Source organism: Ruditapes philippinarum, unplaced genomic scaffold (assembly GCF_026571515.1).
Source record: "Ruditapes philippinarum isolate M1 unplaced genomic scaffold, ASM2657151v2 ctg350_1_1_1_1, whole genome shotgun sequence".
Classification (NCBI taxonomy): Eukaryota; Metazoa; Mollusca; class Bivalvia; order Venerida; family Veneridae; genus Ruditapes; species Ruditapes philippinarum.
Window position 1 is genome coordinate 256771 of NW_026860384.1, and position 14707 is coordinate 271477.

Consider the following 14707-nt stretch of genomic DNA (forward strand, 5'->3'; position numbering starts at 1 on the left):
TCGGGCAATAACTGGTTAACTCCTATTAACTTATAGGACTAAACCTGTTACTGGACTAAGGTGATGATTTACCCTGATATTAAATGATTAAATGCATTGACATTTGCTCAGTCTATCTAATAAAGAAATGTTTGAATAAATATCTTCTGATTTCATTGTTGTATTATAAGTTTATAATGATGTTGTATTCATTGTTGTCTTCTGTACAAAACTGGTTCACATATTTATGCAAACAAATATTTATCTGCATACTATGTTTACCACAGAATATATATTATGACAAAATGACAGTAAAACATAGAATGTATTTATTTATAAACAAGGAAATGAATTAATCTTTAAATGACCATTAAAACTATACAAAACAGTTTTATATTGTCTCTATCACATAGTTTTATATTTGAATAATTACCTATAAATATAAGCTTGTAATATAATGATAGTTATAAAGTGTAATTAAGCACCGTTATTAAATAATTCATAAAATAAAAGTTATGATATAAATTAAAATAAAAACAAGTATATTGTTGATTGAAATCAACACAAGGTGAATAAACAATGTGAGCCGTGTCATGAAAAAACCAACATAATGGGTTTGCACCAGCATGGATCCAGACCAGCCTGTTCGCTATCAGTTTCTCTACTTGTTATAGAGTTGTAAGCAAACAGCATGGGTCCTGATCAGACTGCGCGGATGTGCAGGCTGGTCTGGATCCATGCTGGTCGCAAACCCATTATGTTGGTTTTGTCATGACGGGGCTCAATATATTATTTCTGTGATTTAATTATTTCACTTTTTTCTTGTCTTGTTTTAATCAAGGCTTTATTTATTATGTAAATAACAATATTGTTGATCTGATTGGCCATTATAGTGAAATATAAACTTATCTCTTCATTCTTTATTATGTTTATTGAAATGTTTATCAGAAGTATATCCTGCTGAATACAAAATGAATGTGATCTTTGATTTATTATTTGTATTATAATATTGTAATACCATAGATATTGTACTGGTCAATTTGTGTGTAATATATTGACATTTATATGGTCTACAAAACTTGTATAATGATATAACATCAAACATTTTATAACCTTGAATAGATTGTTATATTAGAAACATGATACCAGAAATTCAGAGTGTTTATTTTATCTTATAGACATACAGATAAGACTTTGATTGTATTGAAAATGGTTTATTTATGATAATTAAGTTATATTTGATTTATATAGGGAGATTTTCGGCAGGTTAATTTAGATATCAGAGATATAAAGTGTTAATACATAGATCACAGCTAGCAATTTATTGAAGAATTTTCAAATTAAAGTCAGATTTGGGTAATTTGTTGCAAAACTATACTGTAATGTTTTAAATATAAAAAAAACCCAACTCTTTATGATCCCTGAAGAATATTATTGTGTTAAAAAGCAGCAAATTATTTTAAGTCACCAATAAAGTGTCTGTCTTCCCTTCTTTCATTCTTACCTGTTGGATGGAAGGTTTTAAGTATTTGACTTGTTTATAAAAAGGTACATTAAGACTTTGTGATTTAAGAGGAGTGTGTGGGGAGAGGGGGGAGGAATGATTGGTTTAGGGATTAGTTTGGATGTGTTTATTAGCTTTGACAAAAACATCATGCAGGGGACAATTATCAATTTCACTAAAATTGTTGTTATTGTTGAAATAAAATTAGTTAAACTAATTATGTACATTTGTGTTTCATTTTACAGTAACATTCTTTGCAGTAAATAACTGGGTCTATTAGTTTCTTCTTGCCTGTAGTAACTTCAAAGATATAATTTTAGCTTAATGAATAAATATTGAATATAACTGAACACTGGCATAGAACCATGATTATACTGCATGAAGGTTGGGGTTTAGGGAGACAAGTCTATATTAGAGCATTATTATAATTCATTTTAATCATGTTAGAATTATATATATTTTAGTGTGTGTATATAAATATATCACCATCATTTTTATTGTCTGTATATATATATTACTTATAATGTTTGTTTTTTATATTTTCAGTATATGAATGTTAAGTGTGATGGTAATTGTTAGTTTGTTAAGATGGCAAAAAGTAAATTTGAGTATGTGAAACAGTTCGAGACAGAAGACAAACTTTTACCTAACTGCTGGATAGTTGTCAGAATCGATGGAAAGGGATTTCACAGGTAAAAGAAGAATTGTTTTTAAGTCCTTTTTATCTCGGCCAATGATATTAGAAGTGGGATATTGAAATGGAGTTGTCTGTCTTAAGAGCCATGTATCATATAATTTTCATATTTATTATTATTGGGTTGTGTCATTACAGGTAGAGATATTTCACTAGTATTAATTTTATGTATCTCAGATTACTAAAAATTTCAGTCAAGTGATTTAAATTCAATGAGTGACTTGTTTTTCTTAGTTGAGTTCATATATATAATAATGGAAATACAGCAAGCGTCATTATGTCTGAGTCTCCATAAAATTCCAAATTTTTGAAGATCTATTGTTTTTGCCTTTTCCATCTGTCTGTCTGTCCATCAGTTTGTCTGCATTAAGCTTGTCCGGCTTTCACAGGTCAAACTGTTGGTGGGATTTCAACCAAACTTCACAGGAGTCATCAGTACAAGTACAATCCCTTGTTGTGCATGTTGCCAGCAGGTTCAGATACGCTGCACGAAATGGCCGCCAGAGCTTTAAATAGAAAAATATTGTCTGGCTTTTACAGGCCAAACTTCTGGAGGGATTTCAACAAAACAGGAGTGATGATAGTACCATCGCATGTTGGGAGACATAATTATGTTATGTGACAGAAATCCCTTCTAGTTTTATTATAGGAGTTAATTATATTCATTTATAGCAAGAAATTTAAGCATAAATCATATTACTTATACAAATCACACAAATCATACATTTATGACTAGTAGTTTCAATTTGAAGAAATCTACCTTAGCAATAAACTGACAAACAAACAAACACAACACAACATAACACAACATAAAAGTCATGCATGTTTTTCATTTAATGATAATGTGACATGTATTGTACACTATCATCACATGCAAGAACCTTCAGCAACTGACAACCAATGAATTGTTGTTTTTCTATTTAAAAGTAATTTCATGTCATGAACGCATTGTGCATCTTATATGAGCATGACTTATCAAAATATTGATTCATAAAAACCAATGTTAATTGAAATCTGCAGCCATGTCATAGAGTCCATTCTGTCAAAAATTAAAATGTCTCTTTTACATAATGTACAGTTTAGTGAATTATTAAATACATAGCTGTCAGTTACTGTAATTTTTACACATTTAGCTGACAGGTTACGATATGTTTGATAGATAGGAGAATATTACCTCACATTAACAAACTAGACTGGTATAAGGAAATTAACCATAAATTATTCATGGAAACAAAATTTGTAGTTAAAACTGCCAAAATGTACTTAATCACAAGTATCATGACATAAGGTGAACTTGTTATAGAGGTCAACTTAAACTTCTCTATATTTGTCAGGTATTTTAGTTAGTCTATTAACTTTAATGTCTTCCCATTGGCAATAAAATGTCACCAAGACCTGCACACTGATACTCAGCTTCACTAAGACCTGCACGCTGATACACAGCTTCACTAATGTCACTAAGACCTGCGCACTGATACTCAGCTTCACTAAGACCTGCACACTGATACTCAGCTTCACTAAGACCTGCACACTGATACTCAGCTTCACTAAGACCTGCACACTGATACTCAGCTTCACTAAGACCTGCACACTGATACACAGCTTAACTAAGACCTGCTCACTGATACTCAGCTTCACTAAGACCTGCATGCTGATACACAGCTCCACTAATGTCACTAAGACCTGCACACTTATACTCAGCTTCACTAAGACCTGCACACTGATACAAAAATGTCACTAAGACCTGCACACTGATACTCAGCTTCACTAAGACCTGCACACTGATACAAAAAATGTCACTAAGACCTGCACACTGATACTCAGCTTCACTTAGACCTGCTCACTGATACTCAGCTTCACTAAGACCTGCACACTGATACTCAGCTTCACTAAGACCTGCACACTGATACTCAGCTTCACTAAGACCTGCACACTGATACTCAGCTTCACTAAGACCTGCACACTGATACTCAGCTTCACTTAAGACCTGCACACTGATACTCAGCTTCACTAAGACCTGCACACTGATACTCAGCTTCACTAAGACCTGCACACTGATACTCAGCTTCACTAAGACCTGCACACTGATACTCAGCTTCACTAAGACCTGCACACTGATACTCAGCTTCACAAATGTCACTAAGACCTGCACACTGATACTCAGCTTCACAAATGTCACTAAGACCTGCACACTGATACTCAGCTTCGTTTGCCTGAAATTGAAAATGTTCCATCAGACTTGTATTGTACATTGTATTAACATTATTTTATCTTTATGATAGATTTGAATTAACATCAGTATAAGCTGCAGGGTGCAATAAAGTCAGAGGTAAAATCGGATCCAAAAGATTTTTGTAGATGTAAAATTTTTGCCTTCTTAGTGAACTTGAAAATAAAAATTTACAGATTTTATTGGAACATAATTGTCACAAGATCATTGAACATATTGTATGGTAGAATATTAATTTATTCTGCAATCCTAGTAAAGTGTTTGAGTAAAATGTTCTACTGTTCTACTCACATAATAATATCAAGTTGAGATAATTAGTCAGGTAGTCTTTGAAATGACATATCTCAAACAGGTTTGTTGTATGATTTGTGCGTTATAAAATGACATTGTTGTATGATTTGTGCATTATAAAATGACATTGTTGTATGATTGGTGCATTATTAAATGACATTGTTGTATGATTGGTTTGTTATAAAATGACATTGTTGTATGATTGGTGCATTATAAAATGACACTGTTGTATGATTGGTGCATTATAAAATGACATTGTTGTATGATTGGTCCATTATAAAATGACATTGTTGTATGATTGGTGCATTATTAAATGACATTGTTGTATGATTGGTCCATTATTAAATGACATTGTTGTATGATTGGTGCATTATTAAATGACATTGTTGTATGATTGGTGCACTATAAAATGACATTGTTGTATGATTGGTGCATTATTAAATGACATTGTTGTATGATTGGTTTGTTACAAAATTACATAATTGTATGATTATGGCTGGTGCCTCATTAAATGAAATTGTTATATGATTGGTGCATTATAAAATGACATTGTTGTATGATTGATGCATTATAAAGTGACAATGTTGTATGATTGGTGCTTTATGAAATGACATTGTTGTATGATTGGTTTGTTATAAAATTACATTATTGTATGATTGGTGCATTATAAAATTACATTATTGTATGATTGGTGCATTATAAAATGACATTGTTGTATGATTGGTGCATTATAAAGTGACAATTGTTGCTTTGTGAAATGACATTGTTGTATGATTGGTTCCATATAAAATTACACTATTGTATGATTATGGCTGGTGCCTCATAAAATGACATTGTTGTATGATTGGTGCATTATAAAGTGACAATGTTGTATGATTGGTGCTATATGAAATGATATTGTTGTATGATTGGTTCATTATAAAATTACATTATTGTATGATTGGTGCATTATAAAATGACATTGTTGTATGATGGTGCACTATACAATGACATTGTTATATGATTGGTGCATTATAAAATGACATTGTTGTATGATTGGTCCATTATAAAATGACATAGTTGTATGATTGGTACACTATAAAATGACATACATGTAGTTGTTTGAGTGGTGCATTATAAAATAGCCTTTTCTTATTGCAGTTTATTTTAATGGGTTGGTATTTGTAGTATAAGATATGTTTATAGAAGTATGATGTTTGATTGATGCGCTTATCACATACTTGTACACCATAGACTTTTTAACAATGATTCAACACAAAATACTGACATAAAAAATGATGATATCTTTATATATCTGACATCATTTTTCTCAAATTTAGAATTATATCAAAGTTTTATTTATGTTTCATGCATATTTTATTTTAAGATATATAGGATATTAACCACAATGAAATGAATGCAAGTTTTATGATTATAAGAATTCTTATCTTTACATAATAATAGATTGATATAATTTAACATGCACAAAGATGTCATATTTTATTGTATTCATTCTTCTGCAGTGAGTGTACATTCATACACCATGGCTATATGTGGACAACTGGAAATCTTATTGAACTTGAGTGTAGTCTCTCATCAGCTTACAGTGTATGTTATTGCCTTAATTCATCATAATTTTGTCAGTTTCACTCATGTATTCCTTTTCCATAAAAATAAATTTGTGTTAAAACATAGAGTGTTTCAGGTCAACCATTAGAGATATATTGATTGTCACCAGTTAGAAATGGTTATATCATGTTGTTACATGATATTGTGGTTAAAAGTTATAAGCCATTTTGATTTTTATGTCATTGAAGAAGTCCCTTGGCAGGAGATTAACAACTGAATGGCACCAATTAAATGTTTGTTTTTTTTGTAAGGGAATGCACTATACAGCCAATTATGTATGAAACTGACTAAATGATTTTAAAAATGTTTTTTTCTCTCACACTTCTTTGTTTAGAGATAAAATATTTACTCTATAGAAAAGTCTGTTACATAATTTTAATTATCATTTCCTTATTGCCTGCTGGAATTTCTTCTTTCAAATATGTTAAAGTTACTATTATGATGTATCTGCACTGAACTTACAAAACTATAGGTTAAAATGTTGTAGTATTATCATTCTGGTAGTACCTGTATGTTCTACCATCCTGAATAATATAGGTAAAGAGATACTGTAATATATTAAATTGATGAATACATTGTTATTCTTAACTAGGAGATAATAATGTTAGTGTAGTACATGTGTAATAATTTACATTTTGATGGTGAGAACCATTAAGTAGAATAGCTGGTATGAGTAATATTTGAATTAATCATAAAAAAAGCTTATTTACATGCTTATATTTGGTGTAAAAAAAAGTAATTAACTAATGTTAATCAGTGCATGTCAGCTGATTGTCTATGTCTAGTACAAACTCTGGTATAGTAAATTAAAATACTACAGATTAAGAATATTTTTTTAGAATTCTGGTTTACTTATACTGCCCTGAAATCTTTGATAGATATTCATGATACTTGAGTCAAAAGTTTATTACACTGTTTCATGTTTTTGTATGCTTCATGTTACCTGTATAATTAATGTTACCTGTATGCTTCATGTTACCTGTATGCTTCATGTTACCTGTATGCTTCATGTTACCTGTATGCTTTATTTTTCCTGTATTTTTCATGCTTCCTGTATGCTTTATGTTTCCTGTATGCTTCATGCTTTCTGTATGCTTCATGTTTCCTGTATGCTTTATGTTTTCTGTTGCTTCCTGTTTTCTGTATGTTTCCTGTATAATTAATGTTTCCTGTATGCTTTTTGCTTCCTGTATGCTTCATGTTTCCTGTATGCTTTATGTTTCCTGTTGCTTCCTGTTTTCTGTATGCTTCCTGTATAATTAATGTTTCATGTATGCTTCATGTTTCCTGTATTGCTTCTTGTATAATTAATGTTTCCTGTATGCTTCCTGTATAATTAATGTTTCCTGTATGCTTCATGCTTCCTGTATGCTTCATGTTTCCTGTATGCTTCATGTTTCCTGTTGCTTCCTGTTTTCTGTATGCTTCATGTTTCCTGTGTGCTTTATGTTTCCTGTTGCTTCCTGTTTTCTGTATGCTTCTTGTATAATTAATGTTTCCTGTATGCTTCTTGTTTCTTGTATGCTTTACGTTTCCTGTTGCTTCCTGTTTTCTGTATGCTTCCTGTATAATTAATGTTTCCTGTATGCTTCTTTTTTTTGTATGCTTCATGTTTCCTGTTGTTTCCTGTTTTCTGTATTTTGCCTATATGCATCATGTTTCTAGTATACATGTCTTTGATTTTACCTTGTGTATGACCTTGTCCTGCACCTTTTGTCCAGTATAAATGAATGTATAAATTTTTCCTGGTTATAATAAACCACATGTTACATTAGATTTGGCAGATATAGGTGTGAAAGCTAATTACTATTCTTTTGTTTTGACCCAAAAACTTCAAGATTTTATTTTGTGATAAATTAGTTAATCTAAACAGGGAAAATGAAACATCTAAGATTTGAATACAATGCGTTTCTTTAATTTGATTGTCTTAAATGATAAATTTATCTACATGTGTTTAATCATGTATCTTTATCTACAAATTTGTAATACAGAAGAAGACATGCAGCAATACTAATGTAGATTGTTTTGCAAGACTGCACTGAAATATTAGATTTTTTTTTCATCCATGTTTCGCCATTTTGTTTAAAGCGGTGGAAATTGACCTCAGTCTGGGCCACGATGTAATTATCTCTTAAAGGTATGAGCTTTTCCATAAGAAAAATCGATATTTATATAACCAGTCTACTCAGCAGCTCTCCCGTTAAACAAATGGAAAATGAAAGTACAGAAAGGGAAACAGGCTATTTCAGATTTGTTTGGTTGTTACTTTCGCCAGGTAAATTAGGGTCTGAGATATTGGAAATTTGCTACAGAATAAAAACAAATTGGGTACCGAGCCTTTGATTTGCTTTTTTATTACGCAAAGATTTTATTATACCCCCGAAAGGAAGTTTGGGGGCGGGGTATATAGGAGTCACTCAGTGGTCGGTCAGTCAATCGGTCAGTCCAGCCGTCTGTTGCATTTTTCTTGTCCGGAGCATAACTTGAAGACTAATGGTTCGAATTCAATACAACTTCATACAATGGTCAAGCACATTAAGAGGAAGTGAAGTGCACAAGAACAATAACACCATTTTGACAAATTACAGAGTTATTCCCCTTTGATACTTTTCCTTGTCTGCAGCATAACTTGTAAAGTACTGGTTGGAATTCAAAACAACTTCATACAATGGTCTAGGACAATAAGAGAAAATGCATAATAACCATAACTCTGTCCAGAGTAATTATAGAGTTAATGCCCTTTGTAACTTTTCCATTGCGTTTTTCTTGTCCATCGCATAACTTGAAAACTACTAGTTGGAATTCAATACAATTTCATACAATTGTCAAGTACTAGTTTATTGTGAGAAAGCGCAGTGCACAGAAACAATGACTCTTTCTTGACTCATTCAAGAGTTTTTGCCCTTTGTTACTTTTAATTGTCCAGTGCATAACTTGAAAATTAATGGTTGGAATTCATTGCAACTTCATTCAATGGTCTAGCGCAGTGACATGAAGTGCAATGCACAAGAACCGTAACTCTATTTGGACTAATTACATAATATTGCCCGATGTTACTTTTTCTAATGTCCAGTGCATTACTTGAAAACTATTAATTGGAATTTCAATACAACTTCATACAATGGTCATTATAAGTGCAATGAGAGGAAGTGCAGTGTACAATAACAATAACTCTATCTTCAGTATTTGTAGAGTTATTGCCCTTGGTTCCTTTTTCTCGTCAGGTGCACAACTAATGTTTAGAATTCAATGAAACTTCATTCAATGGTCAAGCGCAATGAGAGGAAGTGCAGTGCTCAAGAAGCATAACTCTTTTTGGACTTATTACAGAAGTAATTCAATAAAACTTCATCAATGGTCAACCACATTAGAAGGAAATGTAACATACAAGAACCACAACTATCTTTAATTTCCCACTGTAAACCATAACTCTATTTCAGTTCTTTTGCAAGGTATTCTGTTATTAGTTACAACTTGCTCATTTCCGAAGCAGTCTAAATGCGGGGTATTAATCACATTTAGTGATAGTGCTAGTTTTAATTTTGGTAAATTGGTCAAAATTATTGGGTAATTACGCAGCTTCAGTGTTTTGTATTTGATAAACATCATATCATTTATTTCGTGTCATAAAAATCTGAAGAGTCCCTCGGAACTCTTAGAGCCCTAGCCCTACCGGACTCGGGCACCAACCATTCTTGCAGACATTATAACACAAAAAAACGTGCGTTTACCGTATATTAGCACTATCTGCATGGCTGTGAAAAGCTCATTAGTGATAACAGCTTAAATCTATACAATAAAATGTAACAGGAACATTATAGGTTTGTTCACAAGTCATTTGACTATTACACTAGAAATTACAGGAACATGAATATTGTTTAAACATTTAAAACAGTCATTTTCATTTGAAGAGTTCAAGTTTTTACACTTTTACCTATTACATTTACCTGTATATATAAACTGTGAGGTACATAACTTAAATATTTATCATATATTACTGGTATATTATATATTAGTTATGATAAATTTATTATATTTAAATGCAAACTGTTAAATACAAGACCCAGCAACTTATGATTAAGATTCTTTTTAAAGAAGTTTGTCAAAAAAGACACACATCATCAATGGCTGTACTGACACTGCAATAAAAAGAAATTCAAGTATAAAGTAATTATTGCAGTGTTACTGTTGCTGTTATCTTTTTATTGTTGAAATATGCCATGAAGAACAAATCGCAATAAAAGATTTTATATAATGCACACACCTATGCCTATGGTACAAATTAAGTTTGGAATTAAATCTTTTATACATTGGAAAAGAGGGCTTAAGAGATAAGTTATTTATTATATATATTTATTTATATATTTACCTGTATATAACATAAGCAATGACTTGAGACAATTACTGCTTTAACATAAAAATTTCAACAATGTCTTTGTTGTATATTTAAGTCATTTTATACTTCACTATGATGTTATTATGATATAAATACAATTTTTAGTTGAAATTCTTAAAATTTGAAGTAGATTAATTAACCCAGCTTTAATGTTAAATGAAGTTTTTCCTCACAGTTGACATAAGTTGACAAGATATGGTCATGAAATTAAATAAATGTATAGTTGAAAATATGGTAAATAATTGTGTCATAGACTTTAAATGAGGCTGTAACTTTGTTAACTGACAAAATGTGACAAGAAAAATATCTGTTTACAATATAATATGTTACTTTGTAAATGTGGTATACTCAAATATACAAAACAGGTGTTAAACCTCTTATTGCAATTTTCAAGGTTTATAGTTAGGATCTCCCATTTTTTCTGAATTGACTGCTGAAGACAACATGAATCAAAGGGCTGCAGCTCTATGGTATTTTCTAATCTTTGCAATCTAAATCATACTGACTATCTGTATGTACTTTCCTATATAAGTTTATTTTTATATACTATAATTCATCTTACGCAGCGACAGCGTTTTGATTTTCTTCTATAACAGTTTGAGATTGATACATGTATATGGAATTTTGCATGAAAAAAAAATAGAATTGCCTCGACTAGGATTTGAACCACAGGCCTCTCACACCCTCAACGAGACCGCTTATCTCTGCACCACGGCGAAGTAATACATAATTATGTACCTTGAATAAAAACGAATACATTATGTAATTCTGAATTGAGAATTTCCATTTCGTGTTTGCAATCCTTATTAATTTCGAGGTATTTTGTTCACGATAAACCTGTTGTTTAACACTGATGAAAATAATTTAGCGAAAATCTTCTCGCCAAAACAGTCCGACATGTATATATTCCACTACTCGGCAGTCAGATTTATTTGTGTAGTACGCTCTGGAGTATTCATTAATCGACATAGCTAAAAATAGCATTTTCATTGATTAAAATGATATTCATGATAATCCGAAGCTTTACGGAAATAGCCGAACATTTTTCATTGGGTAAAAAAGATATTCATCCGCGAAATTTGTGATTGTAACCTCACATTTCTATTGACTAATCTAAACTTTTAATGCACTGTAATTCGTTAAATGCCTACATTAAAAATTATTCTTTCTTTTAAATTGCTGGTTTTTAAGCAGTTTTGAGTGAGAACTACTTTGCGTTGTTAGGACTGTTAGGAAATCTTGTGTTAGACCGTGGATGTTAGCTATGTATTTACTGATCTTACGATCAGAAAATACAAAAATGATAAGATTGTTCTTATTACAGTCTAATAATTATCCAACTGTAGACAGTGCTTGTGTATATGTACAATTCTTTAATCCTTCTGTCTAGAAATGAAATCTTGAAAAATTTAGCATATTTTAATACACCTGTTAAAATTGATTAATTCTTGTGAGTGATAAAGTTATTTTATTTGAATCAAGTTGACCTTTGGTTATGAATCAAGTTGACCTTTGGTTATATCAACTTATCTCGTTGGTTAATATTAATAATGATTTATACTTTTTGTGGATTGATTAGTCTATCATTCTTAAATTTATTTATGTGGAACAATTTTGCTGTTATCTAGCGATTAAATTTGTGATCATATATTAACCTAATTAAATATTATTATTGGAATTTCTGACTTAATTGGTTTTCTTTGTTAAATTTTTAAATGAGCACTTATTTACATAAAACAGATTTTGTTCAAAGTCACAGATATCACACAAAAAAACTACAAAAGCACAAATATGACCTGAGTGAAACTATGGATGACTTGTGACCATCAAGTCGAAATTGCTTCTAAATTTTGAAGTGACTAAAAAAGCAAAGTGTGACGCCCCGGATAACACCAAACTCCACAAAAGAATTCAGCTTAATAATATCTGTCATATGTTGCGGTTGGGACCGAAATATCCGTCCCTAGGGGACCCGCCCATTGGGCGGTAACGAGGCTTGTCAGAAAGACACATTGTTTAAATGAATGGTTTAGTAATAAACACAAGTGAGGACAATTTATGCAAAATAGACTGTCAGAAATTTTCATATTTAGGTATTCACTTAAAATTCAGGTAAGATTACCCTTATCAACTTCAGCTTATTGACTAATATAAACACAATTGTAGGCCACTTTGTCAATACTTTGATTCCCTGACATAGTTGTAAATGGTGTGTAATAATTATACCCCGCTTCAAAGAAGTAGTAGTATATTGCTTTGTACAGCTGTCATTGGTTCAAACACTGTAGAAGTGATAGAGGGCTAGGTAACTTAAGGTAACTGTGAATAAAATGGAACAACACAATAATACAATCATTTTATTCCATAACAATAGATCAAGGGGCCTTGTACCTTTCTACAACAAAAGAAAATAATAAAATGATTGGCCACTTGTTACCATTAATTGGCATGTTAATGTCTGGCCATAGAATATACCTTGTCCTTTTCCAAACACAAGTTCATGTCCTTTATTAAGTCATTAATGTTGAGGTCACGATGACCTTGACCACTAAAAGCTTACATATTCAGCCAATTACTACTGTTTTGGTGTACATGCAGTCCCACAGAGAATGTTGATATTTTAAATGCATTTTCAAGTTTTATATGTTTAAACATTGTTCACATACTATAACATTGTGTGAATTTGTTACCTTGTAAATTGTTTGGTCTGGAGGCCTGAAAGCAAAATACAGTATAATGTATTGTATTATTATTGTATATTATTGTATTATGTGTAACATCAGCTTCTAAGTTGTGCACAATTAAAAGCTGATTTCATGTTACCGGAACAATCTTTACACACATATATATGTTAAACATACTCTGCATATACCAGCTTATCAAACACAATTAACATATTGTTACACAATTATGCTAACACATATTATATATACAATTCTAACACAACCCACATTTTTCCCTATTGAAAGTGTGTTTATTATGCAATAAAATCACTGTTGACGCTCTATATTTAGACATGTGACATAATCATTATATACATGTGACGTAATCACTAAAAATGTGACGCGCTGAAATAAGTACGGAAACAAATCAAACGTCAGGTATGGCAGCATTTATTTGTTGATGTTGTGTTAGAATCAAAACAATATATCCAAATCAGTGGTTTTTATCGCTTGATAAACGTTAGGATGTGCATCATTATATAATTCCTCGCATCCAAACTCCAAACAGAGATTTTATTGAGTGAATAAAATCACAGTTTGGGATATATTATTTCTTAACCAAAATAAAAATTTTTTACCAATTAGAAATATGGTTGATATAATTTATATAAAACAATTAATTTATCCAGCCTTATAGTTATAACATTATACATTATTTTATCAATTGTTTAAAAATGTTAACATATGAGCTGCGTCACGACAAAACCAACATAGTGCATTTGCCACCAGCATGGATCCAGACCAGCCTGCGCATCCACGCAGTCTGATCAGGATCCATGCTGTTCGCTTACCAACCCTATTACATGTAGAGAAACTGATGGGCTCATATACATGTATTACAGGTTTGCTGATATGCACAATTATATAAAGCCGAATGATGACAGAGCGTTAGATTTGATGTCTAAAGCAGCTGAGACTGTTATGGAAGAATTTAAAGACATTGTGTTAGCTTATGGTCAAAGTGATGAATATAGCTTTGTGTTTAAAAAAACAACAAATGTCTACAATAGACGGGCCAGGTATATTCTTCTATAGTATACTTGTTATTAAATATTCTACTATTAATTCAATGTTTGTATGTATGATATAGTGATTAAGTACTCCACTATGATGTCATTATATCATTATGTACATTAGTATAACTGAAGCATTAATATGATCTAGTTGTTGATGTAATGGCAACTTATTTAACAGCTGAATATATAAATTTTGATAAAAGTCTGCCATTTTCTATCCTGGTCTAGGTAAACGTACTGAACCAAGGTTCATATAATTTTGTACA

At 31.3% G+C, this 14707-nt stretch overlaps 1 protein-coding gene across 2 annotated transcripts in view; it reads left to right on the forward strand.

The window, feature by feature from the left end:
• Positions 1-14707, forward strand: part of LOC132759858 (probable tRNA(His) guanylyltransferase) — a 41696-nt gene that overhangs the window by 18856 nt on the left and 8133 nt on the right. For both annotated transcript variants that reach the window (XM_060751718.1, XM_060751719.1), the window contains exons 2-3: positions 2030-2175; positions 14268-14444. In XM_060751718.1, coding sequence (XP_060607701.1) covers positions 2072-2175; positions 14268-14444 — 281 coding nt within the window. In that variant the 5' untranslated portion in view covers positions 2030-2071. The remainder of the gene's footprint in view (positions 1-2029; positions 2176-14267; positions 14445-14707) is intronic.